We start from the raw sequence: 25,478 nt of genomic DNA on the forward strand, positions 1-25,478 counted from the left end.
GGCCAAAATAATCTTTATGTCTCTTTCCAAACACAGGAGGAAGAAATGAAGTCGGGAAATCGTATATTTTAGTACAAAGCCATTGTGCTGCTTTGGAAACCTGCAACCACGCAATAATAAAAGCCCGAACACGGCGTCAGCCTTCCCCATTTCATCCCTTCTCGACGAATTGGAGCTGCAGCAGAAGACCGAACAGCGCGGGGTCCCGGCCGAAACCCACGCGAAACTCTCGCGAGAGCCTCCCGACAGCCGCGAGCCTTCGTGGGAGCTAGTTCCCGTCTCCTTTCTCAGGGCTCCCAAGGGCTGTCTCCTCCCCGCCGGCTTCCTCCGCTATCGCGGGGCGGGCCGGAACTTTTATGCATAGGAACTGATTTACACAGTAGAGTGTTGCCGGCCGGCGTCAAGGAGAATAGGGTGCCCTCCTCTTCCTCTCACCGTCGCCGCCGCGGAGCGGAGCCTTGCAGATCAGATCGAGGAGCGCGGTTACCGGGAGGGCTGGGTCTATGGTCGCTCCGCGGGCCGCTCCGCCGGCTGGTGCTTTTTTATCAGGGCAAGCTGTGTTCCATGGCAGGGAACTTTTGGCAGAGCTCCCACTAGTAAGTGATCTTCCGTCTTCTTGTCCGGGGCTGGCTCTTGGGGGTGCTGTGTGGACGGGGCCTGCGACTCCCCTTGGTCTGGATCCCGGCCCATGTCCCGAGCGCCGCGGAGTCTCCCGGGAAGCGGCGGCGGCCGGAAGCGTGATGAGCTTTTTTCGGACGACTCCCCTCACCCCGCCCCCTGGCCGGGTTTCGTTGGGGGGAAAATCTCTTGCGGGGAGGGAAGGGGGTTCAGTCTCCGGAGAAGGAAGGTTCGGGAGTTGAACTTCTGATTCTTGGTTTAGCTAGGCCGGGGGGTGGTGGGGGGAAGGAGGAGCGGAGCCGGTGAGGGTTGGGATGGGATGGGCACAGGTATGGGAAATGTGACACAGTGTAGAACTGTGAGGCTGGCTCTTCAGGACAGTTGTGGTTCGCTTTTGCCTGGTATTTCTAAAGTTGGTCGGCATCGTAATCTTTTGTCATTCATCTTCTGTCTTGTGCGGATTTAATATTACTCCGAGGAGAGGAGGGAGTCAGGCTTGTTTCTGCTCATGAACCGCTTTCTGCCACTACCTTAAACCTAGATAGAGTTTTATGTTTGTAAGGTGTAGGACAACTGCTCTCAACATTTGTCCATTTCGTTAGTCTGTGTCTCATATTTTGTTTTAAAAGTGTATTTTCCAGGGACATTGCCAATATCTTTAACGTTTTTTCATGAATTTTTGTTTCTGTCAGTACCATGGAAGAGCTAGAGTAATATTGAAAACATTTCTCCCTAAATACATCTGTTTAAGCAGGTAGGAAGGTGGGTGATAGGACTAGTTGAACTTTGGGTAGGCTGTACACTGTATACTTGAAAGATGAACAGAACCTTATAAAGATGATATCTTAGCGTAAATAATTTTTAATGTTAAGAGAGCATTAGTAACTAAATTTTGAGTGCGAAGAAGATGGATTCCTATATTGTTCATTCGGTTTTTTAGCCTTTTGCACTAGAAAAAAGAAACAATGGGCTTTGAAAAGCAGGTTTTCTTCTTGCTATAAGTGATCCTGTGGAGATGTGATGCTATAGAAGCTTCACTTCTGATCATATTTTTATTTTGCACTGTGTTCATTCACTGAAATATTTGCTTGGGCAAAATTAAAATATGGAAAATTTCGGTAGTGAAGAATAGGTATTCTGGAAAACTTTGAAAGAAGCTGAGAGAATTGACAGGTAGCTAGCTAGCTGTTGATTATCAGAAGTTACAGCCCTTTTTCAACTTAAAAAAAGAAAAGATCCTGCCCCCTTTTGATAAGCATTTTCATTATGCTTTCATTTACTGTCGGCTTATCAAAAGGGGGCCAGGATCTATTTTATAAAACCAACTGTTTTTTCACTTTTCAAATATAAAATACTATAATATTAAATGTGCTTTTTTGGAAAACTGTCCTTGCCTCCCAATTCAAATAGCCCTGAAGGAAGGAGCCACTTTGTCTTACTCAGATCCCTTGAGAATCATGGAGTCCCTCATCTGCAAAAGGTGACAAATATGAAAGACAAGACAATCAATTCAGTAAAAACAAAAAGATTATGAAAGCCATTGTTTTAGGTGATTTTGGTGAAAGAGGAAAATTGACATGAAATATGCTGTTTTCATGGCTTTAAATTGCCCATTTTAACATTTCTGCTATGAGCATGACAATTTTTTTTCTTAGTAACATATGAAATAATGGTGAGTCTTACAATCAGTGTAATCTTTTTTTTTTTTTTTTAAATAAATTCTTTTACTTATTTATTTTTGGCTGCATTGGGTCTTCGTTGCTGAGCGAGGGCTTTCTCTAGCTGTGGCGAGCGGGGGCTACTCTTCATTGTAGTCCATGGGCTTCTCATTGCGGTGGCTTCTCTTGTTGCGGAGCACGGGCTCTATGTGCGCGGGCTTCAGTAGTTGTGGCGCACGGGCTCTAGAGTGCAGGCTCAGTAGTTGTGGTGCATGGGCTTAGCTGCTCCACGGCAAGTGGGATCTCCCCAGACCAGGGCTTGAACCTGCATTGGCAGGCAGATTCTTAACCACTGTGCCACCAGGGAAACCCAATCAGTGTAATCTTAAATTTGGTGATATGTGGTGTTAATTGGTTTATCTTCCATACTGCATGCTGTGAGGAAAAATTTTAAATATTTGTGAAATTTATTTTTTTCAAAACATAAAATGACTGTGGAGAAGAAATTGATAATTCTGGAACAGAGAGAATCCTAGTATTTTCCAGAAAGTTAAAGTAGAACACAACACATTCTTTGATCGTGATGCAGTAAAGCTAGAAGGACACTAAACATTTGCTGGTCGACTGACGACTGACGTAATGAACAGGTAACAAAAATTAAAACTACAAAAGCAACTCTGGATACTTTATTGTATCAAAGGAAATTGAAAACAGTTACATATTATCTAGGAAATAACATAATGAGATCAATATATATTCATGTCTATAGGAGGTGGTAAAGCCAAATTTATAAGAAAACATCTTGAATAACTGAAAAAGAATAAAAATTAAATATTTTACTTAAGAGTATTAAAAGGAAACAGTGAAATAAACCTATGGAAAGCAGACTTAATAAAGTTAACACTGATATTAATATATTAAAAGGGAAAAAATAGTTAGAAATTATAAGAGCTGGTTCTTTGGAAGGGAAAACCAAAACGGTAGACTAAACTATGCTAGCTGAATAAAGGAAAAAAGGGACGATACAGAAATACAAAATTAGGAATGAGAAAAGTAAATAATCGCAGATATACCTTTGGGTTATCTCCATTTTCAAAATAAATTTGAAAGCCAAAACAAAGTTACCAGAGAGTTACTACTTTGTTTTTTTTTTTTTTTTTTTTTTGGCGATACGCGGGCCTCTCCCTGCTGTGGCCTCTCCCGTTGCGGAGCACAGGCTCCGGATGCGCAGGCTCCGGATGCGCAGGCTCAGCGGCCATGGCTCACGGGCCCAGCCGCTCCGCAGCATGTGGGATCCTCCCGGACCGGGGCACGAACCCGCGACCCCTGCATCGGCAGGCGGACCCTCAACCACTGCGCCACCAGGGAAGCCCCCATACCAGTTTTTAATTACTCAATTTTATGTTTTAAAATAGCATCTCAGGGACTTCCCTGGTGGTCCAGTGGTTAAGACTCCACGCTCCCAATGGAGAGGGCCTGGGTTCGATCCCTGGTCAGGGAACTAGATCCTGCATGCCACAACTAAAAAGATCCTGCATGCTGCAATGAAGATCTTGCATGCTGCAACAAAGATCCCGTGTGCGGCAGCTGAGACCTGGTGCAGCCAAATAAAAATTAAAAAAAAAAAAAAAAAAAAAAGGATGGCATAGGAACAAGAAAAACAAATTAAAAATAGGAAATTATAAAGAAGATCCAAATATAATGACAGAATTATATTTCTTGAAATTCTTTGGTGACGTTTGGATAACCATTTAACAAAACATTTAGCTGGATCCCTACTCTACCCTGTATTAAATTCCAGATTGATCACAAATTGAAAGAAAAAAGCCTTAAGGTTATTAGAAAATATGAGGGAATTTTGTTTTTAAATCATTTTGTGTCAGGGAAGGCCTTCCCATGTGTGAAAAACACAAAATCAAAGTAAAATATAGATTTGAATAAATACGTGATTCAGATTTCTGCATTGCAAATCATTAAATACTGAGAGATCATGCTAAACTTGGGGAATGTCTAGAGCATATTTGACAAAGAAATGATTCTTTTATCCATAATGCACAAATTTTAGATCATAAGATTATCTTAATCATAAAATGATGACCATCCCATTAGAAAAATGGTCATGTTAGAGTTACGATGTACGAACTATATTTGACCAATAAAGGCATGGAGAAATGTTTAACCTTAGAAGTAAATTAAAAAAAAAGCAGTGAGATACTAATTTGCCTTTAAGTTGTAAAGTATTTAAAAGATTGGCAGTGACCTGTAGGGTTAAGTATTTTAAGACACCCTTATGTGTCACTCCTCTGAATGGAAATTGGTGTGGAAGGCAAGCTGACAATGCATATCAAAATTACCAGCAAAACTGACCCATTAGTTCTAGGAAATGATTCCAAATATTAATCAAATACACAAGGGTGAATTACAAAGATGTTCATTAAAGCATTACTTGTAATAGTGAAAAAGATAACTTACATGCCCATCAACAGGAATTAACTAAATAAATAATGATCCATCCATAATGCTGTGCAGCAATTTAAAAGGATGCTGAATAACAAATTCATTGATGTAAAACTTCCAATACATACTGAGTGACAAAAGCATGATGCAGAATATTTTGGGGGATCACGTCAATTACATGTCTGTTTAAAAATAGACTAGACTAGGCAGGAGGTGGAGGCTATTGGTAAAATAAATTTTGAAGCAGCTTTTTTTTTTTTTTTGGTACGCGGGCCTCTCACTGTTGTGGTCTCTCCTGTTGCGGAGCACAGGCTCCGGACGCGCAGGCTCAGCGGCCATGGCTCACGGGCCTAGTCGCTCCGCGGCATGTGGGATCTTCCCAGACCGGAGCACGAACCCGTGTCTCCTGCATCGGCAGGTGAACTCTCAACCACTGCGCCACCAGGGAAGCCCTGAAGCAGCTTTTAACATGATTGGAACTTGTGAAGTAGGAATATTACTCTAGTTACTCATGAACATCTGAGAGAAGATATACTTCAAATCTAAGGCATCGTCAGTCAGTGTCAATTTCACCATTATTTATCACTAAGAAAGTGTAAACATTACTGCCCATTAAAATGCTAGGCATCACTGAAGATGCATCTTCATTTCAGTCTTAAAGTCAATGAAATACACTATAATAGTGACAGAGGTCGGGTGGGGAGAGATAGACTGAGAAGGAAGAGAGAAAAGATTAGAGCAGAATTTTTTCAGGGCATATTTACATTTATTAGTTAGGTAATTCTCAGTGTCAGAGTTTCAAGAAATGTGAAAAATATTGTCTTTCAAGGTTACTTGTATTTTGTACTTCTCAGAATATTAACAACCTCTTCAATCTTAGAATATTTCCTGTAACTTTGTTAGTTTATTTTCTGTAGGATGTCTGAATCTTTGCTTTTTCTAGTTTGCAGTGGATTTTGGATAAACAAGATCTGTTGAAGGAACGCCAGAAGGACTTAAAGTTTCTCTCAGAAGAAGAGTATTGGAAATTACAGATATTTTTTACAAATGGTAAAGTTTTTCTTTAATTGGTTGAATTGGTACAGTTGGTTACCTGTGAATTAAAATGTTTTTCTGTAGTAATTTGTGATGAGCTGTTTTAATCCCTACCTTACATTTTTATTTACATGTGTATTCTTTTTACAACTTATATATCTTTTTTTAAAGTGATTTAAAGTCTTTTGTGAATCTGACGTGTCAGAGACACTCAAGATGGTCTAAAAATATTAATCTCCCTAAGCTTTATAATGCATCATTAAACCTAATTTAAGATTGGCTAAAGCAAAGTACTTTGAGGATAAATGATTCTTTGGATTGACATCCTGTATTGGTCACTCCTATCTTACAAGTTTGCTTTGGATGGAAGAGTTTTAGAGTTAAAAGATCCTTGCTCTGCCACATGGTAACTTTGTCACAGGATCTTTCTCACCCTCAGTTCACTTCTATGCAAACCTACCTCTCTGTTGTTTTGAGGATTCATTTTGGGTTTTTTATAAACTTTATTAAGCAGTAGTTATAACGCTAATAGGGGTCTAATAATAGTAATAATATGAAGAGCATTGAAAATACTTGGAAGATAGAGGAGAAATACCTATCATTCAACCTCCTTGATTCAAGAATAGATTTTACTATGAGGCAGTTTCTGTTTTTTTGTTATTGTTTATGCATACCTATATATTTTTTAACAAATTTGCAATCCTAGTACTAGACCACTGTGATCCAAGTAGAGCTTTATAGCATGTGAAGGTTTTTCTCTTTGTTAAAAATGAATATAGTCATGATTTAACTGCATTGAAGTTATTGTTAAATGTTAATATAATGATTTCAGAAATACATTTAACTTTATTATTTTTCTTTTAGTTATCCAAGCATTAGGTGAACATCTTAAATTAAGACAACAAGTTATTGCCACTGCTACGGTCTATTTCAAGAGATTCTATGCCAGGTAGGGCTGTGTTATTTTGGAAATATATTAATGCTTATTTGAAACTCTTATCTAATGTTGATGAACCTTATATAAGTGAATCGTGTGTTTGCCATAGAGTTGTCCTGATTTTTTTCCATATAAATGTTTTCTATATGAATTCTATTTTCATATGTGTTTTTCTATATGAATGACATTTAACTTTGTTTAATCATATTTTAGGTATTCTCTGAAGAGTATAGATCCTGTATTAATGGCTCCTACATGTGTGTTTTTGGCATCCAAAGTAGAGGTATGAAATAATTTTCTTTTTTTTTTTTAATTAATTAATTAATTTATTTATTTTTGGCTCTGTTGGGTCTTCATTGCTGCGTGCGGACTTTCTCTAGTTGCAGCGAGCAGGGGCTACTCTTCATTGTGGTGTGTGGGCTTCTCAATGCGGTGGCTTCTTTTGTTGTGGAGCACGGGCTCTAGGCGTGCGGACTTCAGTAGTTGTAGCTCGTGGGCTCCAGAGCGCAGGCTTACTCATTGTGGCACATGGGCTTAGTTGCTCCACAGCATATGGGATCTTCCTGGACCAGGGCTCGAACCCATGTCCCCAGCATTGGCAGGCTGATTCTTAACCACTGCGCCACCAGGGAAGTCCTAGTTTTCTGTTCTTTATCAAAGTATAGTCAACGTGTATTGGTTAATCTGCCCCAGTTTTCACATTAACTGTGTAAAAATAATAACGGTGATTTATATAAAATATTGAAATTTATACAAAATCAAAGAAATATATACATATTTCTATATATTCAATTAACAAACACTTATGTAGCATTTTACTATGTACCATGTGCTATTCTGACTCCTCTTACAAATTATGACTTAATCCTCATAACAGACTATGGGCTACATAGTTGTAATCTCATTTTATAAGTGAGGAAACTTAGACACAAAGAAATGAAGTTCACATAGCTGATAATTGACAGAGCCAGTATTTAAACCCTGGGAGTCTAGTTCCTAATCCCATGCTCTTAACTGCTTTGCTTTTCTGCCTCTGAGACATTTATTGTTTGGCAGTAAGAAGTATTCCATGAATGCCACAGCTTGTCTACTATAACCTGAGAATGTTCTTCCGTCTCCTTCATATGCTTCCTGTGTTCTGCTGTCTTCCCTTCCTGCCTCCTGATGATTGGCTGCCTAGCAAGCCATAGGGAAAGCAAGAGGGAAAGCAAGGATTGGGGTGGCTATAGCAATATATGTTCTAACGAGGAATGGTTTGGGTAGTGAGGGTTGAGAAATTAGGTGAGGGAGAGAAGAGAGATGGGAACTTGCAGCTGAGACCAAATCTCTGCTCACCTTATTTACCTTTTTAGTATTTTTGAGAGAGCTCAGCTAAATCCAGATAATAATAGCCGATATTAACTGGTCTTCATAATAATCCGTGTAATCTTCAGTAATATGAATCCTTTGTATTATATTTCTATTTTTAGATGATGTCTTTAGATTAGTAATTGTATTCCTGAATATTAATTGTAATTTAATTGTAAGTGGTAATTTAAGGAGGCAGAACCAGCTCTGTTGTTTTTAAGTTCTTTAATGGAAAAGAAGGTGTTTATAAAAGGCCCGTACTATGGGGTGGCTTTTCCAAATATTACCATGTAATTTTATGTATCTGAAGGACAACCAGTATGAGAAACCAAGACAAAATCTTTATAAACTTCTACTCTTGTAGATTAACTTGGAGTTTTAATTTGTCTTATGTGTTAAATATCTTTTGTTACGTGATTTATTGAATAGAAACCTATTTTATGATTTATTAGGTGAAAGTTTTTCCTTTAAGAATTTGGGGTAAAGAATTATTCCTGGAAAGAGATGTATCCTTTCATATTTGGTTATACCATTTTTTAAAATCTTTAACTATGACCAAATCTTTCTGTGTTTTGTCCAGTTGTGTGAGAATTGTATTGAAATGGCATTTAAGAAGATGTCTCAGGCATTTAATTTTCAGTATCAGTTATTATGGTGTGAGGTTTAAATGTAAATATAAATACATACACAGGCATACATATCCCCCACCCCCCACAAACACACACAGTTAGATAAGGATTCAGGTTGAAGGTTTTTGAACAGACTGTATTCAGTTTAGTTTCTTCTGTTGGCTAAGGGACCAATTCTTGATTTTTCAGCTTTAAAAATTAAGGCTTTGGAGAAATCCCTAGTGGTTCAGTGGTTGGGACTCCACACTCTCACTGCCAAGGACCTGGGTTCGATCCCTGGTCAGGGAACTAAGATCCTACAGGCCACACCACACCGCATGGCCAAAAAAAAAAAAAAAAGAAGCCTTTAATAACTTTATAAGGTTAATCAAATTAAACGAGACTGTATGTAAGGTGGATCACCTCATAAATTTTTGTTATTTTTACAGTGGCAGTATATTAAGTTCAAAGAGGAAATGGGAACTGACATCTGAAGTCTTATGCTAATCATTCTTGTCTTCCTGTTCCAAAAAGAAAAATAATTGTTTGTACGGTCTTTTGAGTTCTTTTGGTGTTATTAAAGTTTATTTTCTTCAGAGATTCAACTGTTTTATTATTAAATTCCCTGAAGTACCTGTTTGTTAGTCCAGGTTCAACTGAAAGGAAGCATACTTAATACTTATTCTGGCAACTAAGTGTAGAATCTAAAAACTCTTGGAAACTAATTTAAGTGCAGAAAACTGGCACTGTCACTTTAGGGTCTGGTTTCTAATTTGGTATCTTCCAATAATATTAAATTATAAAATTATTTAAGCATTTGTGGTAAAGTGTAGTACTTTTTTTTGTTTTGTTTTGTTTTGTTTTTTGTTTTTTTTTTTTGCGTTATGTGGGCCTCTCACTGTCGTGGCCTCTCTCGTTGCGGAGCACAGGCTCCGGACATGCTGGCTCAGCGGCCATGGCTTATGGGCCTAGCCGCTCTGCGGCATGTGGGATCTTCCTGGACCAGGGCACGAACCCGTGTCCCCTGCATCGGCAGGTGGACTCCCAACCACTGCGCCACCAGGGAAGCCCAAAGTGTAGTACTTTTAAGGAAAGGTCATAAATTTAGAGATTTAAGTACATCATTCCTCAGGTAGCTAACTGCAAACATCGGAGGAACATAGGAAATGCTCTGTTTTGAATAGACCTCAGATATACTTAGGTTCATTGGGTTACTATGTACCTAATCTTGTTTACTTTTCTTTTTCTAGGAATTTGGAGTAGTCTCAAATACAAGATTGATTTCTGCTGCTACTTCTGTATGTAAGTGCAAAAAATATATACTGCTTTAAGATTGTAATTCTAAAGAAAGCTCCATAGGACATAGATGTTTTTCAGTTTATGAGACCTATGAGAGATTAGTTGGGTCTATTCAATCTCCTGAGGTGAGATCACCTTTATGCCTAATGTATTTGGTTAAAAATTTTAAAATACAAAAAATTTTAAAACCACTTAAAGTATTATCTCTAAGACATTACTTTTTTTTTTTTTTTTTTTGTGGTATGCGGGCCTCTCACTGTTGTGGCCTCTCCCGTTGCGGAGCACAGGCTCCGGATGCGCAGGCTCAGCGGCCATGGCTCACGGGCTCAGCCGCTCCGCAGCATGTGGGATCTTCCCGGACCGGGGCACGAACCTGTGTCCCCTGCATCGGCAGGCGACTCTCAACCACTGCGCCACCAGGGAAGCCCTAAGACGTTATTTTTAATGCTAAAAACGGGTAGTAACTATTGAGCCAAAAACATCAACTCTGTGGCTCTTAATTTTATAATAAGGTTAAGAAAGAATTTTTATTTTTCAATTTTATTGTACTTTATTGCTTCATAATAACTAGCTATTGTGTCATTCTTGTGGGTGAAATAAACTGTTTCTTTAGCAATTGTAATTATGTCTTTGATGGGGATTGCGTTTTTTCCCTCTTTATGGAAAAATATGGCACAGAAAAATATTCTGACTCTTTAGTCCGTAGAGCTGATTCTAAGCACCAGTTCTGTCTCTAAGCAGCAGCTGTATAACCTTGAACAAGTTGCTTTACCTGTTGGCCTTAGTTCTTTACCTACAAACATGGGGTTTACGTGCCTATGAATCATGGCATTAAAGGAAATAACATTGTGAAGTAGCAATCGTAAAGTATTGTACACAAGGTAATAATATTATGCTGTGTTGCATCTTCATAGGTTAAGCAAAAAGATATCACCTAACAAAAGATAATTAAAATTATTATTTTTTACTTCTGTGATCTTACACAGAAGAGGCAGAGGCATTTTGTATTAAGTTTCTGAGCCAGAATTTCGTGTTTTTGGGGTCATTTCCCTTTCTGAAAGGAGTGTAATAATCTAATTCAATCTTTTTCATGTCATATCTTATTTTGAGGATAGAAGAGTAATAATCAGTTTTGCCATAGAATTTAATATGTCAAATATATCCCATTGGTGAAGTATTGAATTGCCCTCTGGAAAATCAAAATTATTAAAAAAATTGAAAAATGACTGCAAGGAAATGTACCAGAATGTTAGCAGTGCTCATCTCTGAGTAGATTATAGGTGCCTTATTTTCTTCTTACTTTAGTCTCTGTTTTCCAGATTTTTTAGAAGGTGTATATTTTTGAAAATGTAAAATACCTATTACCAAGGTTTGTTTTTTATTTCTCATGCAAAGGCTAAAAGGCACACTCATATTCATTTTACCAATGAATAGGGAACTTTATGGTAGACTATTTTACTTATTTCATAAATTTTACAGTGTATTATATTGCCCAGACAGCTTAGTTTTCAAATTTCAGCCCCAGTGCTTTTGACATGACAAATTAAGCAAAATATAATCTCTCTGCTATATGAGGATATTAATAACATCTATGTCATACGGTTGTTGTGAGGATCAAATAAATTAATATCAATAAAGCTCTTAGAACCGTGCTTTGTTCGGTGTGTTAGTTTGCTAGGGCAGCCATAACAAAATGCCAGAGCCTGCGTGGTTTAAACAACAACAGTTTCTTTTCTCATGGTTTTGGAAGCTGGAAGTCCAAGATCAGGGTGTCAACAAGTTAAGTTTCCTGAGGCCTCTCTCCCTGGCTTGCAGATGGCTGCTTTACTGCTGTGTCCTCTTTTGGCTCTTTCTCTGTGTGTGTGTGCATCCTTAGTGTTTCTTCCCTTTGTAAGGATACCAGTCCTGTAGAATTAAGGCCCCATGCTTATGACCTCATTTAACCTTAATTGACTCTTTAAAGGCCCTGTCTCAAAATAACAGCCACATTGGGGGTTAGGGCTTCAACATGTAAATTTGGCGGGTGTGGGGGGCGATAATTCAATTCATAATACTCAGTAAACTAGCGGTTACTATCATTGTCATCAACAACAGCATCATTATCACTGGAAAACACCATACTGGATGCAGTGGTGGATATAAAAACAAAGAATTTAAGGACAAGAAAATAAGACATCAATATACAAATATTAATACAGAAGAAACTAAGTGGCATAAGAGAGTAAGAGGATGTAATGAATGTTTTGAGTGGGAAAAGTTGATTTGTTAGATGAATCCAAAAAGGCTTAAATAGAATTTGGTGAAGAAAGAATGATATTTGAGGCTTCATACCTGGGCATTGGGAGGTGAAGGTGGTACTGGAAGAGGAGAATGAGTTGGTTCTGAAAAGAATTAGATTTACTCTTCAACATTCTGAGTGTAAATGTATCAGTAGAACATCCTCTTAGAAATGTGAAGCCAGTGATAGAAATTTGAGACTTGATACCTTTTAAGAAAGAGAGCTGCATAGTGTCTTTTGCTGCATAGAAGATGTATACCAAATAAAAAAACCAGACCTTTGGGTTTGTGATCAGGCAGGAAACATACAAGGTGGACCTAGAGCATCTTATAGTGCCAATAAGTAAGTAAGTACTCAAAAAAAAACACAAAACAGGGCTTCCCTGGTGGTGCAGTGGTTTAGAGTCCACCTGCCGATGCAGGGGATACGGGTTCGTGCCCCGGTCCGGGAAGATCCCACATGCCATGGAGCAGCTAGGCCCGTGAGCCATGGCCGCTGAGCCTGCACGTCCGGAGCCTGTGCTCCGCAACGGCAGAGGCCACAACAGTGAGAGGCCCGCGTACCGCAAAAAACAAACAAACAAAACCAAAAAAAAAGACCCAGAACCAAACCCCTCATTAATGGGGGTATGTCGAAGACATATAGGAGCCAACTGAAAGAGCTTTCAATGGCCAAAGCTGGAAGAATTTGAGCAACAAAATAAAAAAGAATAATACTGCATTATAACCCAAAGTATAACCCAAGTATAAAATAAATATTCATGCATCCATACTGATATAAATAAATGATAGTGTAAATAAATAAATGGGGGGAGACAAATCTCCCATACAGAAGAATTTCAAATAATTTATATAGCTAACTCCCCCCTCAAGTAGAGGAAGCATAAATTCCTACTCCTTAGGTGTTGGCTATGCATAGTGACTTTTCTTCTAATGTGTATATTATGAAAGAAGGTGGGAGTATAATTTTACAGTGGAGAAACCTGACAAGCACTATCTCAGCCAGGTGATCAAAGTCAGTATCAACAATGATAAATGACATTAATAGTATGTACTTTTGCTGTAATATAATGAAATGGCACTTCACCTCTGTGGTCTTCTTTCTGAAAACCCCAAACCCTGGTCCAGTCATTAAACATCAGATTCCAATAGGGAATCAACCCACGGAATACTTGACTGGTTCTCCTAAAAACTGTTAAAGTCATCAAAGATAAGTTATGTCTGAAAAACTGTCACAGCATACAGAACCTAAGGAGACATGACAAGTAAATGTAATGTGGCGTCCTGAAAGAGAGCCTAAAACAGAAAAAGGACACTAGGTTAAAAACTAAGGAGATCAGAATAAATTATGGATTTTAGTTAGTAATAATGTATCTATCTTAGTTCATTAATTATAATAAATGTACCATACTAATGTAACATGTTAATAACAGGATTCTGGGTGAGGGGGCGTCTTGGTCTGCTTCAGCTGCTATAGCAAAACACCAAAGTCTGGGTGGCTTAAACAAGACATTTATTTCTCACAGTTCTGGAGGCTGGGAAGTCCAAGATCAAAGTGCCTGCCTTGATCAGTTCCTTGATTGGCCATGATTAGCTTCCTGGCCTCCAGACAGCCTCCCTCTCAGTGAGTTCTTACATGGCAGCCTACTCAAGAGTCTTACTTTTAAAAAGTAGAGGCATATAATTTGGTAGAGGTTTCATTTGTTTTGCTTTTAAGGGAAATTTGAGCATATTAGTAAGTGATAGGACAGATTTATTGCAGGAGGAATGGTTAAAGGTGCAAAGGAAAAATGTTGACTGTCAGTTGAGTAGATGAAAGCAAATGTACAAGTGGTAGGGGTAGCAATAGAGAGGAGAGATGCATTTTCCTCCAGGTCAGAAGAAAAGGATTAGGAAGTAGAAAATCAAAACGCAGAGCAATTTTATCATGGAATAGGAGAGAAGTTGACAGCATCAGGTAAAATCTAATTCAGTAAGTTAGGTGTCAAGGTCCAGGGGTTAGGGATGTAGATTTGCTTTATATACAGAGATAATTTTACCTTGTTAATTGGTTAACATTATGTAAGTACCTGTTTTGCTTGTACACTTCATATCTTGCTTACATTAAATGGATTTGTGGGGACTTTCCTGGTGGTCCAGTGGTTAAGACTCTGTGCTTCCACGGCAGGGGTGCAGGTTCAATCCCTGGTTGGGGAACTAAGATCCTGCTGCCATGCAGCATGGCCAAAAAATAAAAAAATTATAAAGGTGGGGGGGATTTGTAAAACTCAGTAACCTTGATGGGTACATTTTTAAATTAACTAAAAGGAGAGGAAAGGAAAGGTTAAGTAGACATTTCCTAATGTCAAGTTTAAATGGCTTAGGTTTCAAATCTTGGCAAATGTTACCTATCTAAATTAGCTGTTAGAATAGTTAATTCCTACCATTTTTGAGGAGATAGAGGATTAATTAACAGTTTTTTCGTTTGTACTTTCTTAGTGACTAAGAGTGTGTGTGTATATATTTGTGTGTGGTTTGAAGAAAGTCCTAGAGACCTTTGCACATATATTCATGATTTTATTAAAATATGTCTTTTGGTAAAGAAATACCTATTATAAAAAGCTTAGAAAGTTCAGATTAGTAAAGATCCTTAAATCTCAGAGATAACTACTGTTAACATTTTTTGGTTGTATTATCCTTCCAATATTTATATATATAGTTGACCCTTGAACAACACAGGGGTTCGAGGTGCTGACCCCCTGACCCTCTGCAAAGTTGGAAAATCTACATATACAACCTTGGTTCATGTAGTACCTATTTATTGGAAAAATCGGTGTATGCGTGGACATGCATAGTTCAAACCTGTGTTGTTCAAGGGTCAACTGTATATATTTACAAATATAAACATATATATATATATATATATATATATATACTTGTGAACACATATATAACCCATGTTCCTTTTAAGCTAAATTACTAAATAGAGCAATACCATTCTAGAGCTGGAAAGATTTTAGAAATGATAAAAGCCAGTGGGTTTTTTTCCATTTCCTTTAGTTTTTAAGCAGCAGAACTCCTTCTTAATATATTAAATATATCATTGAAACTCTCTAATTGTAATATAGATGGGGGCCTAGGGCTTCTTGCCACTCAGTCTTTCCCCTTGCCTGAAAACAAAAAAATCTGCATCCCTAATCATATTCAAGAGCTCCTACTAAAAATTAAAAATGATTTAGCTCTACCTCTAATATTTTACATTGTATTAAAGAAGTTTTGTGTTTATTCACTCCCCATTTTCTCAGTTTAAGTTTTTTTTTTTTTTTTTTTTTTTCTGCAGTGAAAACTAGATTTTCATATGCCTTTCCAAAGGAATTTCCTTATAGGATGAATCATGTAAGTATATTGTAAAAAATAAAACTACTTGTTAAAGCTGTATGTAAACTGGCAACATTTTATATTAAAATAAACTGAATAGTCTCCTAGAAATGGCAGTTTCAGATTCTACAAGAATATGGATTTTATTTCTAAATTAAAGCTAAAGTGCTTCTACCATTTAAAAAAATACTTTGTAGCAGTGGTTATCAACCCTGGGTGCCCATTAAATCACGTTGGGAGCTTTTTTAATAATACTGATGTCAGGGCCTCTCTGGATCAACTAAATTAGAATTTTCAGGCTTGAAACCTGGACACTGGTATTTTCTAAAGCTCCCAGGTGGCTACTAATGTGCAGCTGGGGTTGAGAATTACTATAATGGAACAGAATGAAAAACATACTTGAAATTTTACATTATTTTAGAAGATGCATTTCTATTGCTATTTTAATAGGCATGTTTTTCTTTTTCCACCTTGCAAGGGATTTTTTCATTCTATTTAAATTGTATTTTTGTTTCATTTTCAGTATTCTCTTCTATTATTAATTTGTAATATAACAAAAATAACAGTTAAGTAGAGATAATTACATTTTTGCATTTGTTGAGTGGGAAGTATATTGGAAAATCTGAAGCTTATACAGGATTATTTTAAATAAAAATAAGTAATAAGAACACTTACATGAGGCTGGCTTTTCCTTACAAGGATTAAAATGTTTCATAATCACAGTTGCATGCATTGTATAACAAGTAATTGTTTATAGCATATGTTCATTCTGATATAAGCTATTGTGTTTTCTTGATTTAAAAAAATTTTAGTAAAAATTTTTGATAAATCCTAATTACATTCTTATGTTAGACTAAGTAGACTCATCTAATTTGGTTTCATGTTGACATTTATAATCTTTTTTTTTAACAGATATTAGAATGTGAATTCTATCTTTTAGAATTAATGGTAAGTATATTTCTTCCTTGTGATTAATAGAGTAAAACTTACTTTCAAATTTAGTGAAGTCATAAATTTAAAGAAATAATTGTAGGGAGGTGCATTTTAAAACCACCCAAGTGATATGTGATGGTAAATCATAGTACCTAGTGGCATCATCACCTATATGCTCTTGGAAGCCTGTAAAATAGTTTGTATATACTACTTAGGATGGGAAATTTATTCTGTTCTATAGTAACTATAATAAGAGGATTACAAGCAAACCAGTCAGGACATTAAACCACTGTAAATTATTTGCACAATTTGTGTATGTGTGTGGTGTTATTTAAAGATAGATTATGTCTTTGGCAGAATTCTGCTCCTCCAGTTGGGAATTACGGATTTATAGGCTAATAAGAGGTTTCAGTGTGTTGCAGATGTGACACTTTGAGTCTCTAAGGGAATGGATGCTGACTGACTGCCAACCGATTTACCAAGGTATATTTCAGAGAGAGCACTGCCTTCACTATTACAGTAGAGTTTAGGGCTGCCATACTGCTTGCTTAAGACAATAAGAGGGAAGCAAGCATGAGTTAGAAAAATACATTTTGAAATACACAATTAAAAATCAGTTGGGTAATGGTAAGGTTTTTGTGTTATAATAAATCTGTTTTTATACATACACATTTTTTAAACTGTTTCTAGGATTGTTGCTTGATAGTGTATCATCCTTATAGACCTTTGCTCCAGTATGTGCAGGACATGGGCCAAGAAGACATGTTGCTTCCCCTTGCATGGTAATTAGAACAGAAGTTATTCATAGTGTAACATGTTATTAGCTAGGAAGGTTAACAATTAAATATGAAGTTTAGTATTTTTAAAGTAATTAAACTAGTGCCCCAAGATATTTTATGTTGAGTGAAATATCTGCTTGTTGAATTCTAATAACTATACTGGTATAAATGGTAAAATGATAGATCTTTAAATTATCTATTTGATGAATATTTCCAATAAAATTTGATTCTTATGAAAAACACTGTTTACATGAAAATTAAGATTGTTATCTTTAAATTATAATGGAAAAGAATATGAAAAAGAATGTAAATATATGTATAACTGAATCACTGTGTTGTACAGTAGAAATTAACACAACATTGATTTCAACTATATTTCCGTAAAATAAATTAAATGTTATCTTTAAAATAATCAGAATACTTTTGGTGGTATTCAACATATATATTAATTCATTGTATAATTTCTGGTTTCCTATCTGATTTTCTAATTTTTGGAAAATTAGAAAAATGTTTATCTTATATTAAAATTTATTGTGAGGTTTTAAAATTTTAAATATATTTAGCTGTAATTTTATTCATTAAAATATGCTTATTCATTGTCACATTCATGTATCCATCTTTTTCCTTTGTTGTTCACCTTTGTATCTGTGTTACGGTAATATAAAAGAGATATAAATATATACAGATATGGGAAATCTGGCCCTCTCTGGAGGGTAATGTACAGTCATATGAGGTAGTTCTGGTTTCAGTAATAATATGATTTACATTTCTATAGGAGGATAGTGAATGATACCTACAGAACGGATCTTTGCCTACTGTATCCTCCTTTCATGATAGCTTTAGGTATGTAAATGTGGTGTACCTTTAGCAGCTAAATTGTTGTATACCTATTTAGGTCATCCTAAAAGAAATTTCACCCTATTGTACTTTATGTTTTTATGTTCCTTGAAGTAATAGACTATTCCTTGCATGTGAACTTTCAATAATATGAACTGCAACTATCACAAATCAGGATTATTGTCCCCCCACCCCCCTTTTTTGGTAAGTTTTTTTTTGAAATCGTTTAATTTTAACCAGTGTCTGAATAGAACATTTTTGTTTGTTTAGCGGGAGAAGTTTGGAATTAAGCCTTCTAATACTAGTTGTAACTTATATAAATTAACTAGGTCTTTTATTTCCTGAGCCCAATTAGGTCCTCAGCAGTCAAGTAAAGGAGCCTTTTGTGGTCCTTAATGCCTTGCTAGAGGGAAAGTTAGCCACCATTCTATTATCTGTGGAAGGCAGTACTGTCATGAGTTAGAACAGATGGTCCTAGGTTTAAACTTTTCTTTCTTTACAATCGTGGGAAAATTATCTAACCTTTCTGAGTTTGTTTCCTTAATTGTAAAATTGGGGGAGGGTACTAAAAACTCAGTATAGAGTTGTTACAAGAATTAAACGAGTTATCTTTTAAATAATGCTTGCCATATGTTAGGCACTTGTTAGTTTCTGTTCCCTTTCTGTCTTGTATTCATTTCTATGACTCTGTCTTCTTGGTTTTCCCCCTATTCTTTTACCAGTCCAGACTAATTTTTGTTGGTTTCCCTTTATTCAGTTACCCCTTAAATGTTAGTGTTTCTCCACCTTCTTACATGAGGGGTGGTAAATAGGTTATACTTCTGTAGTACTGGAGGCTCCCTGGAAGGATTCTGAAGTGTCATCTGGGTTCAGTGGGAAGGAATACTGGGATCTGCATGGGTAGGAAGGCCATGTGCCACATCTTTGTCATCCTTGCTGTTTTTGTTCTTCCCAGGCAGTCTCACTGAGGCCCATGGGTTCTGCTATCTCTTATGTGTTGAAACATTTAAATTTCTTTATTTAACCAAGATCTTGCTCCTGAACTGGCCTTTATATCAATCTCTGCCTTTTGGATAGCTTCCTTTGGCATCTCACTGGCCTTCAGACTCATGATTAGGACTGAACTCATCAGTTTGCCCCCAAATATACTCTTTTAATGTCTTTGCTATGTTGGTGAATAGCACTAGTTGCCTTAGTTGGAAACCCAGTAGTTAGGCTCTTTCATCTTCCTCGATACCTACATCTAGTTGGTAACCAACACCTGTTGTGCCGCACTCTTTAGTAATCTCATAGCCACCTTCTCATTTTTATCCAGGTTATCACAGCAGTCTCCATCCTGGCTAGTTGGCCTCCAGCATCCCTGTTCTCGGAGAGCCAGTCTATCCTTCACACTTGAGCAAGGCTAGCAGTTCTCAGCCAGGGATAATTTTGTTCCCCACAGGACTTTTGGCAATGTCGGGAGATGATTTTGGTTGTAACTGGGGTGGGATGCTACTGGCATCTGGTGAGTAGAAGCCAGGGATGCTGCTAAGCATCCTGCAGTGCACAGGGCAGTCTCAAAGAATTGTCCAGTTCATGATGTCAGTAGTGCTAAGGGTGAGAAACTCTGAGCTAGAAAGAGCTTTTTAAAATGCAGAATTTGTGCTTCAGTTAAAATCTTTCAGTGCTCCTCCCAATTTCTGGATAAAATCCATAGCTTCTTTTTACCATTCATGTATATATCATTCTCTGCTCCCACTCTCACCTTTTTTAAAGACTTGGCTCAGATATCATCTCTTTAGTGACACCGTCCCCAATTCCGCACTCTCTGCATCACCTCAGTCTGGGTTTAGGATGTCTCTTTCCCTAATTTACTCTATGTATGCCCTGTCGTGGCATTTTCCACTGTATTTTTATTACCTATTTTTATAATTTGTCCTTTAGCCTCTCAATCCTTCCTGAACCTAAGCCCTACTTTATAGCTTTCTTTAACTTGGGGCAACCAGAATGTTCATGCACGTTTGAGTTGCTGTTTGCCTAGAATGTCATTCTTAGCAAAGTCATATGGGTAACCAGACCAGGGAACATAACATTTAACAAGCTTGTGTGGGATCAAGGTAGGCAGGCTGCTTGGGAGGAATTATATTAGGCAAACTTATGATGTAGACTCTTGTCTTTGGGCTCTTTCACTATCTTTGTTAGTTTATGTTGTAAGTAATGTATATAATTACATTGTATGCAGTGCATTACATTTTTTCTCTCAGCTCTGTTTGATTACAACACTAAACTCTGTACTAGGGTGCCCAGTTTTCACCTAACTTCATCATTCGCTAATAACTTTAAAAAGCAGAGGCAACACTGCTTTTAATTGAAATACCAAAACACAGTAGTGTTGAAATTTATCAGTATATTGATTGGCTGGTTTTTTGGTTTGTTTGTTTTGTCACTCTGACTTTTGGGTGCATTTTGACCACTACTGTGTACTGCTATGCAGGGATCCTTTCCCTGCTCTGATTTCCTCAGTGGACTTCTTCCTCTCTGACGTGCCCTCTCAAGGCACCTGCATCATGACTAGCTCACAGTGAGAGCAGGTGTAAGGAACTTAGTATATATATAGCCCAGTAACTTTTCCTCCCTGTGAGATTAAGTTGATGGGATGGTCAGTGGTAACTATTATATGAATCTATATAATTTTTAAAAAGAATATAAGAAAATACACATAAAATTTAAGTGAATATCTTGTTCTGAGTCCATACATTCCATGTTTGCAGTTAAACATGGACCTTTGTGTCTCATTTTCTCTCCAGCTTGCCTGCATGTAGCCTGTGTTGTACAGCAGAAAGATGCCAGACAGTGGTTTGCTGAGCTTTCTGTGGATATGGAGAAGGTAATCTTTAAGATTCCCTTAACTGAATATAACTTGAACATTTTAAAGTTAATGTCATATTTACTTACAATGAGCCTAAAATTCTTAGCCAGGCTAAGAATATTTTTGGTAAAGAAATGTTAAGAAATGTGTTGGCAAGAAGAACTGATGTTGACCATTTAGGTTATATTTTTCTTCAGTTTAGGATTAAACAGAATGGTAAATATATGTTTGATTGGTTGCAAAGTCACCTCTAATTGCCAGGGTTATTTTAAAAGCTACCTAGTGACTACTGTAAACTTCTGTAACACAGACTGTCTCCTGACAAAGTGATTTTTGTCCTTCTACCTTTTCTGCTGAAATGTTCTAGAATCAATCCAAGGTTAGGTCTACTCAGATGCAGAAGAAGGGCTAATTTGGAAACTGGATTTGAGAGATTTGTATAGCTGCCGGTTTTTGAGCACCTTAACTCATGTGCAAAGTAGTTAGTAGAGAATCAAAACAGTCTTTTGTGCACTACCTCCCATTAAATTGTTTGAAACAATTGGTATTAGAGGAGTGTACTCTATAGTGACATACTCTTTCATGATTTAGACCTCTATTTCTAGTACCTCACTATTTTGTTTTGGTTTAAGATATCAGTAGGTAGAAGGAAACCAACTACAGAGATGGATGAGGATAGACTGAGCATACATATGCTCTCACATTTATCAGGATTGTCTAACCTAATCTGAAGGATAGAGACTATCTTTTCACGGTTTTCTAAGGGATGTCTAGGATATGATGTGTGTTCCTTGTATGCTAAATGTTGCTTGATAATTTGCCATTGAGAACTTTTCAAATATTTTCTTCTAGATTTTGGAAATAATCAGGGTTATTTTAAAACTGTATGAGCAGTGGAAGAATTTTGATGAGAGAAAAGAGATGGCAACTATTCTTAGTAAGATGCCGAAACCAAAACCTCCTCCAAACAGGTACTTTGTAGACTTTAGTTATTGATTTTATTTAATTATATATTTCATATGCATTATCATAATTTTTCATAGATTATGTTGTTTTGTTTTTGTAAAATTTCTTCCAAAACTTCATGACATATTTTTTCTTAATTTGTGACTTGATAGATTGAGAACGTCTCATTTAAAAAAATACATTAATCTGATCATCTGTTAAGTAACTTTTCCTAATGCAATGGCAGGTCTATTACAGGTATCCCTCAACATATGATTATATACTGTACATAAATTTAAACAGAATAGAGAGAGGCAAGTTCATCTAAAATTCAGGGATAAAGAATTCTGTAGTAGTTCCATGTCAGTTTGACTTTTTCCCCCCACTACTGGCTGTTATCCTATTTATAAATTTCAGTAGCATTTTTCAAAAACATAGATGATTGATCTGATATTGTAAAGGTAAATAAATAATTTTGGCTTTTGAGTGACTCAAAGATCCATTGCAAACAGTAACATAATTTTGCTAAGTATGAGTCACTTGTCCTAAAAAGGTTTTTTTGTTATGGTGGGTTTTTTTGTGTGTTTTTTGTTTGTTTTGTTTTTTTTAATAGGATCTGTTCATTTAAGTTCAGTGGTTCTCAGCTCTCACTGTACATCAGATCGTTTGGGGTAGGGAAAAAAGGTCAGAAGGGAAACAAAGAAATGCTACCCATCTTAATCATTTATTAAGAAAAATAAATAAGTTATATAACATTAAGATAGATTTGTAGATCTGATATGTTAATGTTACCATTTGGAAAAAATTAATACTTGACTTATACAAGGAGCTGTTTAAGGCAGTCATTCAAACAGCTGCCTTTGGATGCATTTTTTGCAGAAATTCCCTGAGTGATTCTTCACTAGTGGCAGGGCCTGAAGCTGCAAGATGATGATGGACAAGATAAGGCAATAATCCTATTGCCACAGTTACTGGTATCTTCAGTTTTAGTTTTTATTTTAAATATTCAGCGTTTTCCAGGAAATTACCATATTTCTTTCTGACTTTTAATTATAAAGATTTGCTGTACTTACGTATGGTTTTATTACGCCTTTGGACAGTAATTTTTTTTGGAAGAACACTTCTTGATTTTCATAATTAGTAGGAATAAGATTTTCTATGTACGATTTAATTTTATAGGAAATTTGTCTAGAAGAAGCTCTAATCTCTATGTTGAGTGATACCTGTAATGACAACAAAATCCCATACCCTAATTTAAATTTTGGAGTGTAATGGACACTAACTTCCAGAATGCTTGTTATGTGTGAGGGCACTAAGTTCCATAAGAATAAAAACATAAAACCAAATGTTAGTCTTCTGGATTTTAATTTTTCCACATCTGTGTCTTATAATTGGGAACGTCTTTGTTTTGTAGAGTTGTAGCGTGGAATAACTTTAAAAATTAGTAGGTTTATCAGGGTGTTGAAAACGAGTCTTTTAATTGGTGTAAAATCTCTTTCTTCCCCACTTGAACAGTGAAGGAGAGCAGGGTCCAAATGGAAGTCAGAACTCTAGCTACAGCCAATCTTAAAACATTCCGAAGAATTCTGTAGTGGACCAGTTGGAAATAAACCATTGGACAGATTTCAATAATGTCTGCAATGGAACACAAATGAAAATGAATAGCTTGTTTCTGTCAAGCATGTTGGGAAGTGATTTTATTTTTGCAAAATAAGTTTTTCCTTACCGAATTTGATTCTAGTACATGATTGATTAAAATCTATTGTTTATGAAAGTTTGGAAAGGTTCTAAGGGGACCTACAGACAGACATACATAGACATTTGAAAGTTAATAGCTTTTGATTAGTATAATTTTTCTTAATTTGGATAATAGAAATTGTTGCTTTTTATTAAGCCAGGAAAGATGAAGCATAATTTGTTTAAAATTCTCTTTGGTCATTGAGCGACCAAAAAAGGAAATAAAAAGTCAAATATATGAGGGGTTTTTTTTCCCTCCTTAAGTTAAACTTTGAAACTGTATTTAAGGAATCAAATCTTACAAAATCCTGGAAGGTTTTGATAATGATGATGATAATTTCAGGGAAATTAATCAAGTACCTATTGATTTTAAAGCGTATTTTATTCAATAGTTTTGGTATCTTGCCATGGAGGATACTAGCCCAGCCTAGCAGAAAAGTGCAATATGTATAGCATATTTTGACATTTTAAAAGTTATATTCCATAACCATTTTGAAATGCTGGGCAAACATAAAAAAAAATCCTATACAAAGTTATTTGCATTTAATTCAGTTAATCAGGCATTTTGAAAGCGAATTGGATAAAACACCGTAATATGATTGAAATTTGGTAACATTTTAATGTTATTTTTACTCTACTGTGAAAAGTTTTTTATATGACATACACACCCTAGTTTATTTTTGTGTCTTAGTGTGGACTTACAAATTTACTACAGGTATCCTGAGCCAGGAACACAATCAGGTTGCAGGCCAGTTTGATACTGGCTATTCTTAATTCTCATATGAGTGTAGGACTTCAGACTAAATGTTATGTCAGTGGGACTGTGCTGTCTGTGGAAGTTAATAAATTACGTGATCATTTTCTTCAGACTTGAAGGAGAGTGATAAATAAGATTTGGAATCATAGGATATTGATGTACAATTTAAGGATTAAAATTTTTTATAAATCAATTGTGAACAATGGATTATTAAATGTTGACTTCCTAGTATAAAACTGCAAGAATAAAAGTAAATTCTCCAGCTATATTGACTAATGTCTTGAATTTATCTTTTTGAATCTGCCTTATGTTGTCTTCTGAGTCTTTCTTCCTTTGGATAAGTATTAAAGCCTTCATAGTTTATCAAGTGGGTAATTAATTTCAAATGGTTTATAACCAGACTTTTACAGTTCTGCTTCCTTGTGGATAGTATCACATAAGCTGGAAAGAGAGATTATAAAGTCAGTACCAATGACAGAAGTAGGTCTCCTAGGCTTATGAAATAAGAAAAAAAAGCTCTCCTCAGGTCTGAAGGAATTAAGATTGGGCTTGGGTTGGAAGGGCAGAGTGATTATATATTATAATCATTGACTTCACCCTAATTTTTCCTTTAAGCTTACCTATATTTCTAAAAAAATTTTATTTTGAAAATACATATGCCTAGTAGTTTTATTTTCAACCTCTTATTTAAGTAGAAAATTTAACACAACATATACAAGAGTAGATAAAATATTGTAATATTGTAATGAACCTCCATATACCTGTCACTCAACTTTAACAATTATCGACACATGGCCAATTTCATCTAAACTCCCACTTCCTCCAACATGCATATTATTTTGAAGCAAATACAAGATATCATTTTGTCCATAATTATTTCAGTATGTAATCCTAAGAGATAATGGCTCTTTAAAAAACAAAACAAAACAAAACCCCCAAAAAACCCAATAGAAGTCTTACTGTACCCAAAAGAGTTAGTCAAAATAATTTTGTAATATCAAATATCCAGTGTTTACATTTTCAGTTATCTCAATATCATAAATGTTATT

At 36.2% G+C, this 25,478-nt stretch overlaps 1 protein-coding gene across 2 annotated transcripts; it reads left to right on the forward strand.

Moving 5' to 3' along the window:
- Nucleotides 1-284: 284 nt before the first annotated feature.
- CCNC (cyclin C) lies at nucleotides 285-24,695 on the forward strand. Of its 2 annotated transcripts, none has more exons than XM_027089904.1 (12): nucleotides 285-596; nucleotides 5,677-5,783; nucleotides 6,633-6,717; nucleotides 6,919-6,988; nucleotides 9,911-9,962; nucleotides 15,556-15,611; nucleotides 16,506-16,541; nucleotides 17,217-17,308; nucleotides 18,081-18,148; nucleotides 20,929-21,008; nucleotides 21,843-21,961; nucleotides 23,451-24,695. In XM_027089904.1, the coding sequence occupies exons 1-12, from the start codon at nucleotides 565-567 to the stop codon at nucleotides 23,503-23,505; spliced, it is 852 nt and encodes a 283-aa protein (XP_026945705.1). In that variant the 5' UTR covers nucleotides 285-564; the 3' UTR covers nucleotides 23,506-24,695. The 2 variants fall into 2 exon arrangements, with proteins under 2 accessions (XP_026945705.1, XP_026945714.1); XM_027089913.1 differs by lacking the exon at nucleotides 23,451-24,695 and adding an exon at nucleotides 22,815-23,443.
- The last annotated feature ends 783 nt before the right edge of the window (nucleotides 24,696-25,478 follow it).

The sequence above is a fragment of the Aethalodelphis obliquidens genome, unplaced genomic scaffold (assembly GCF_003676395.1).
Source record: "Aethalodelphis obliquidens isolate GAN/ISIS:26980383/991018 unplaced genomic scaffold, ASM367639v1 scaffold3, whole genome shotgun sequence".
In the NCBI taxonomy this organism is placed as follows: domain Eukaryota; kingdom Metazoa; phylum Chordata; class Mammalia; order Artiodactyla; family Delphinidae; genus Aethalodelphis; species Aethalodelphis obliquidens.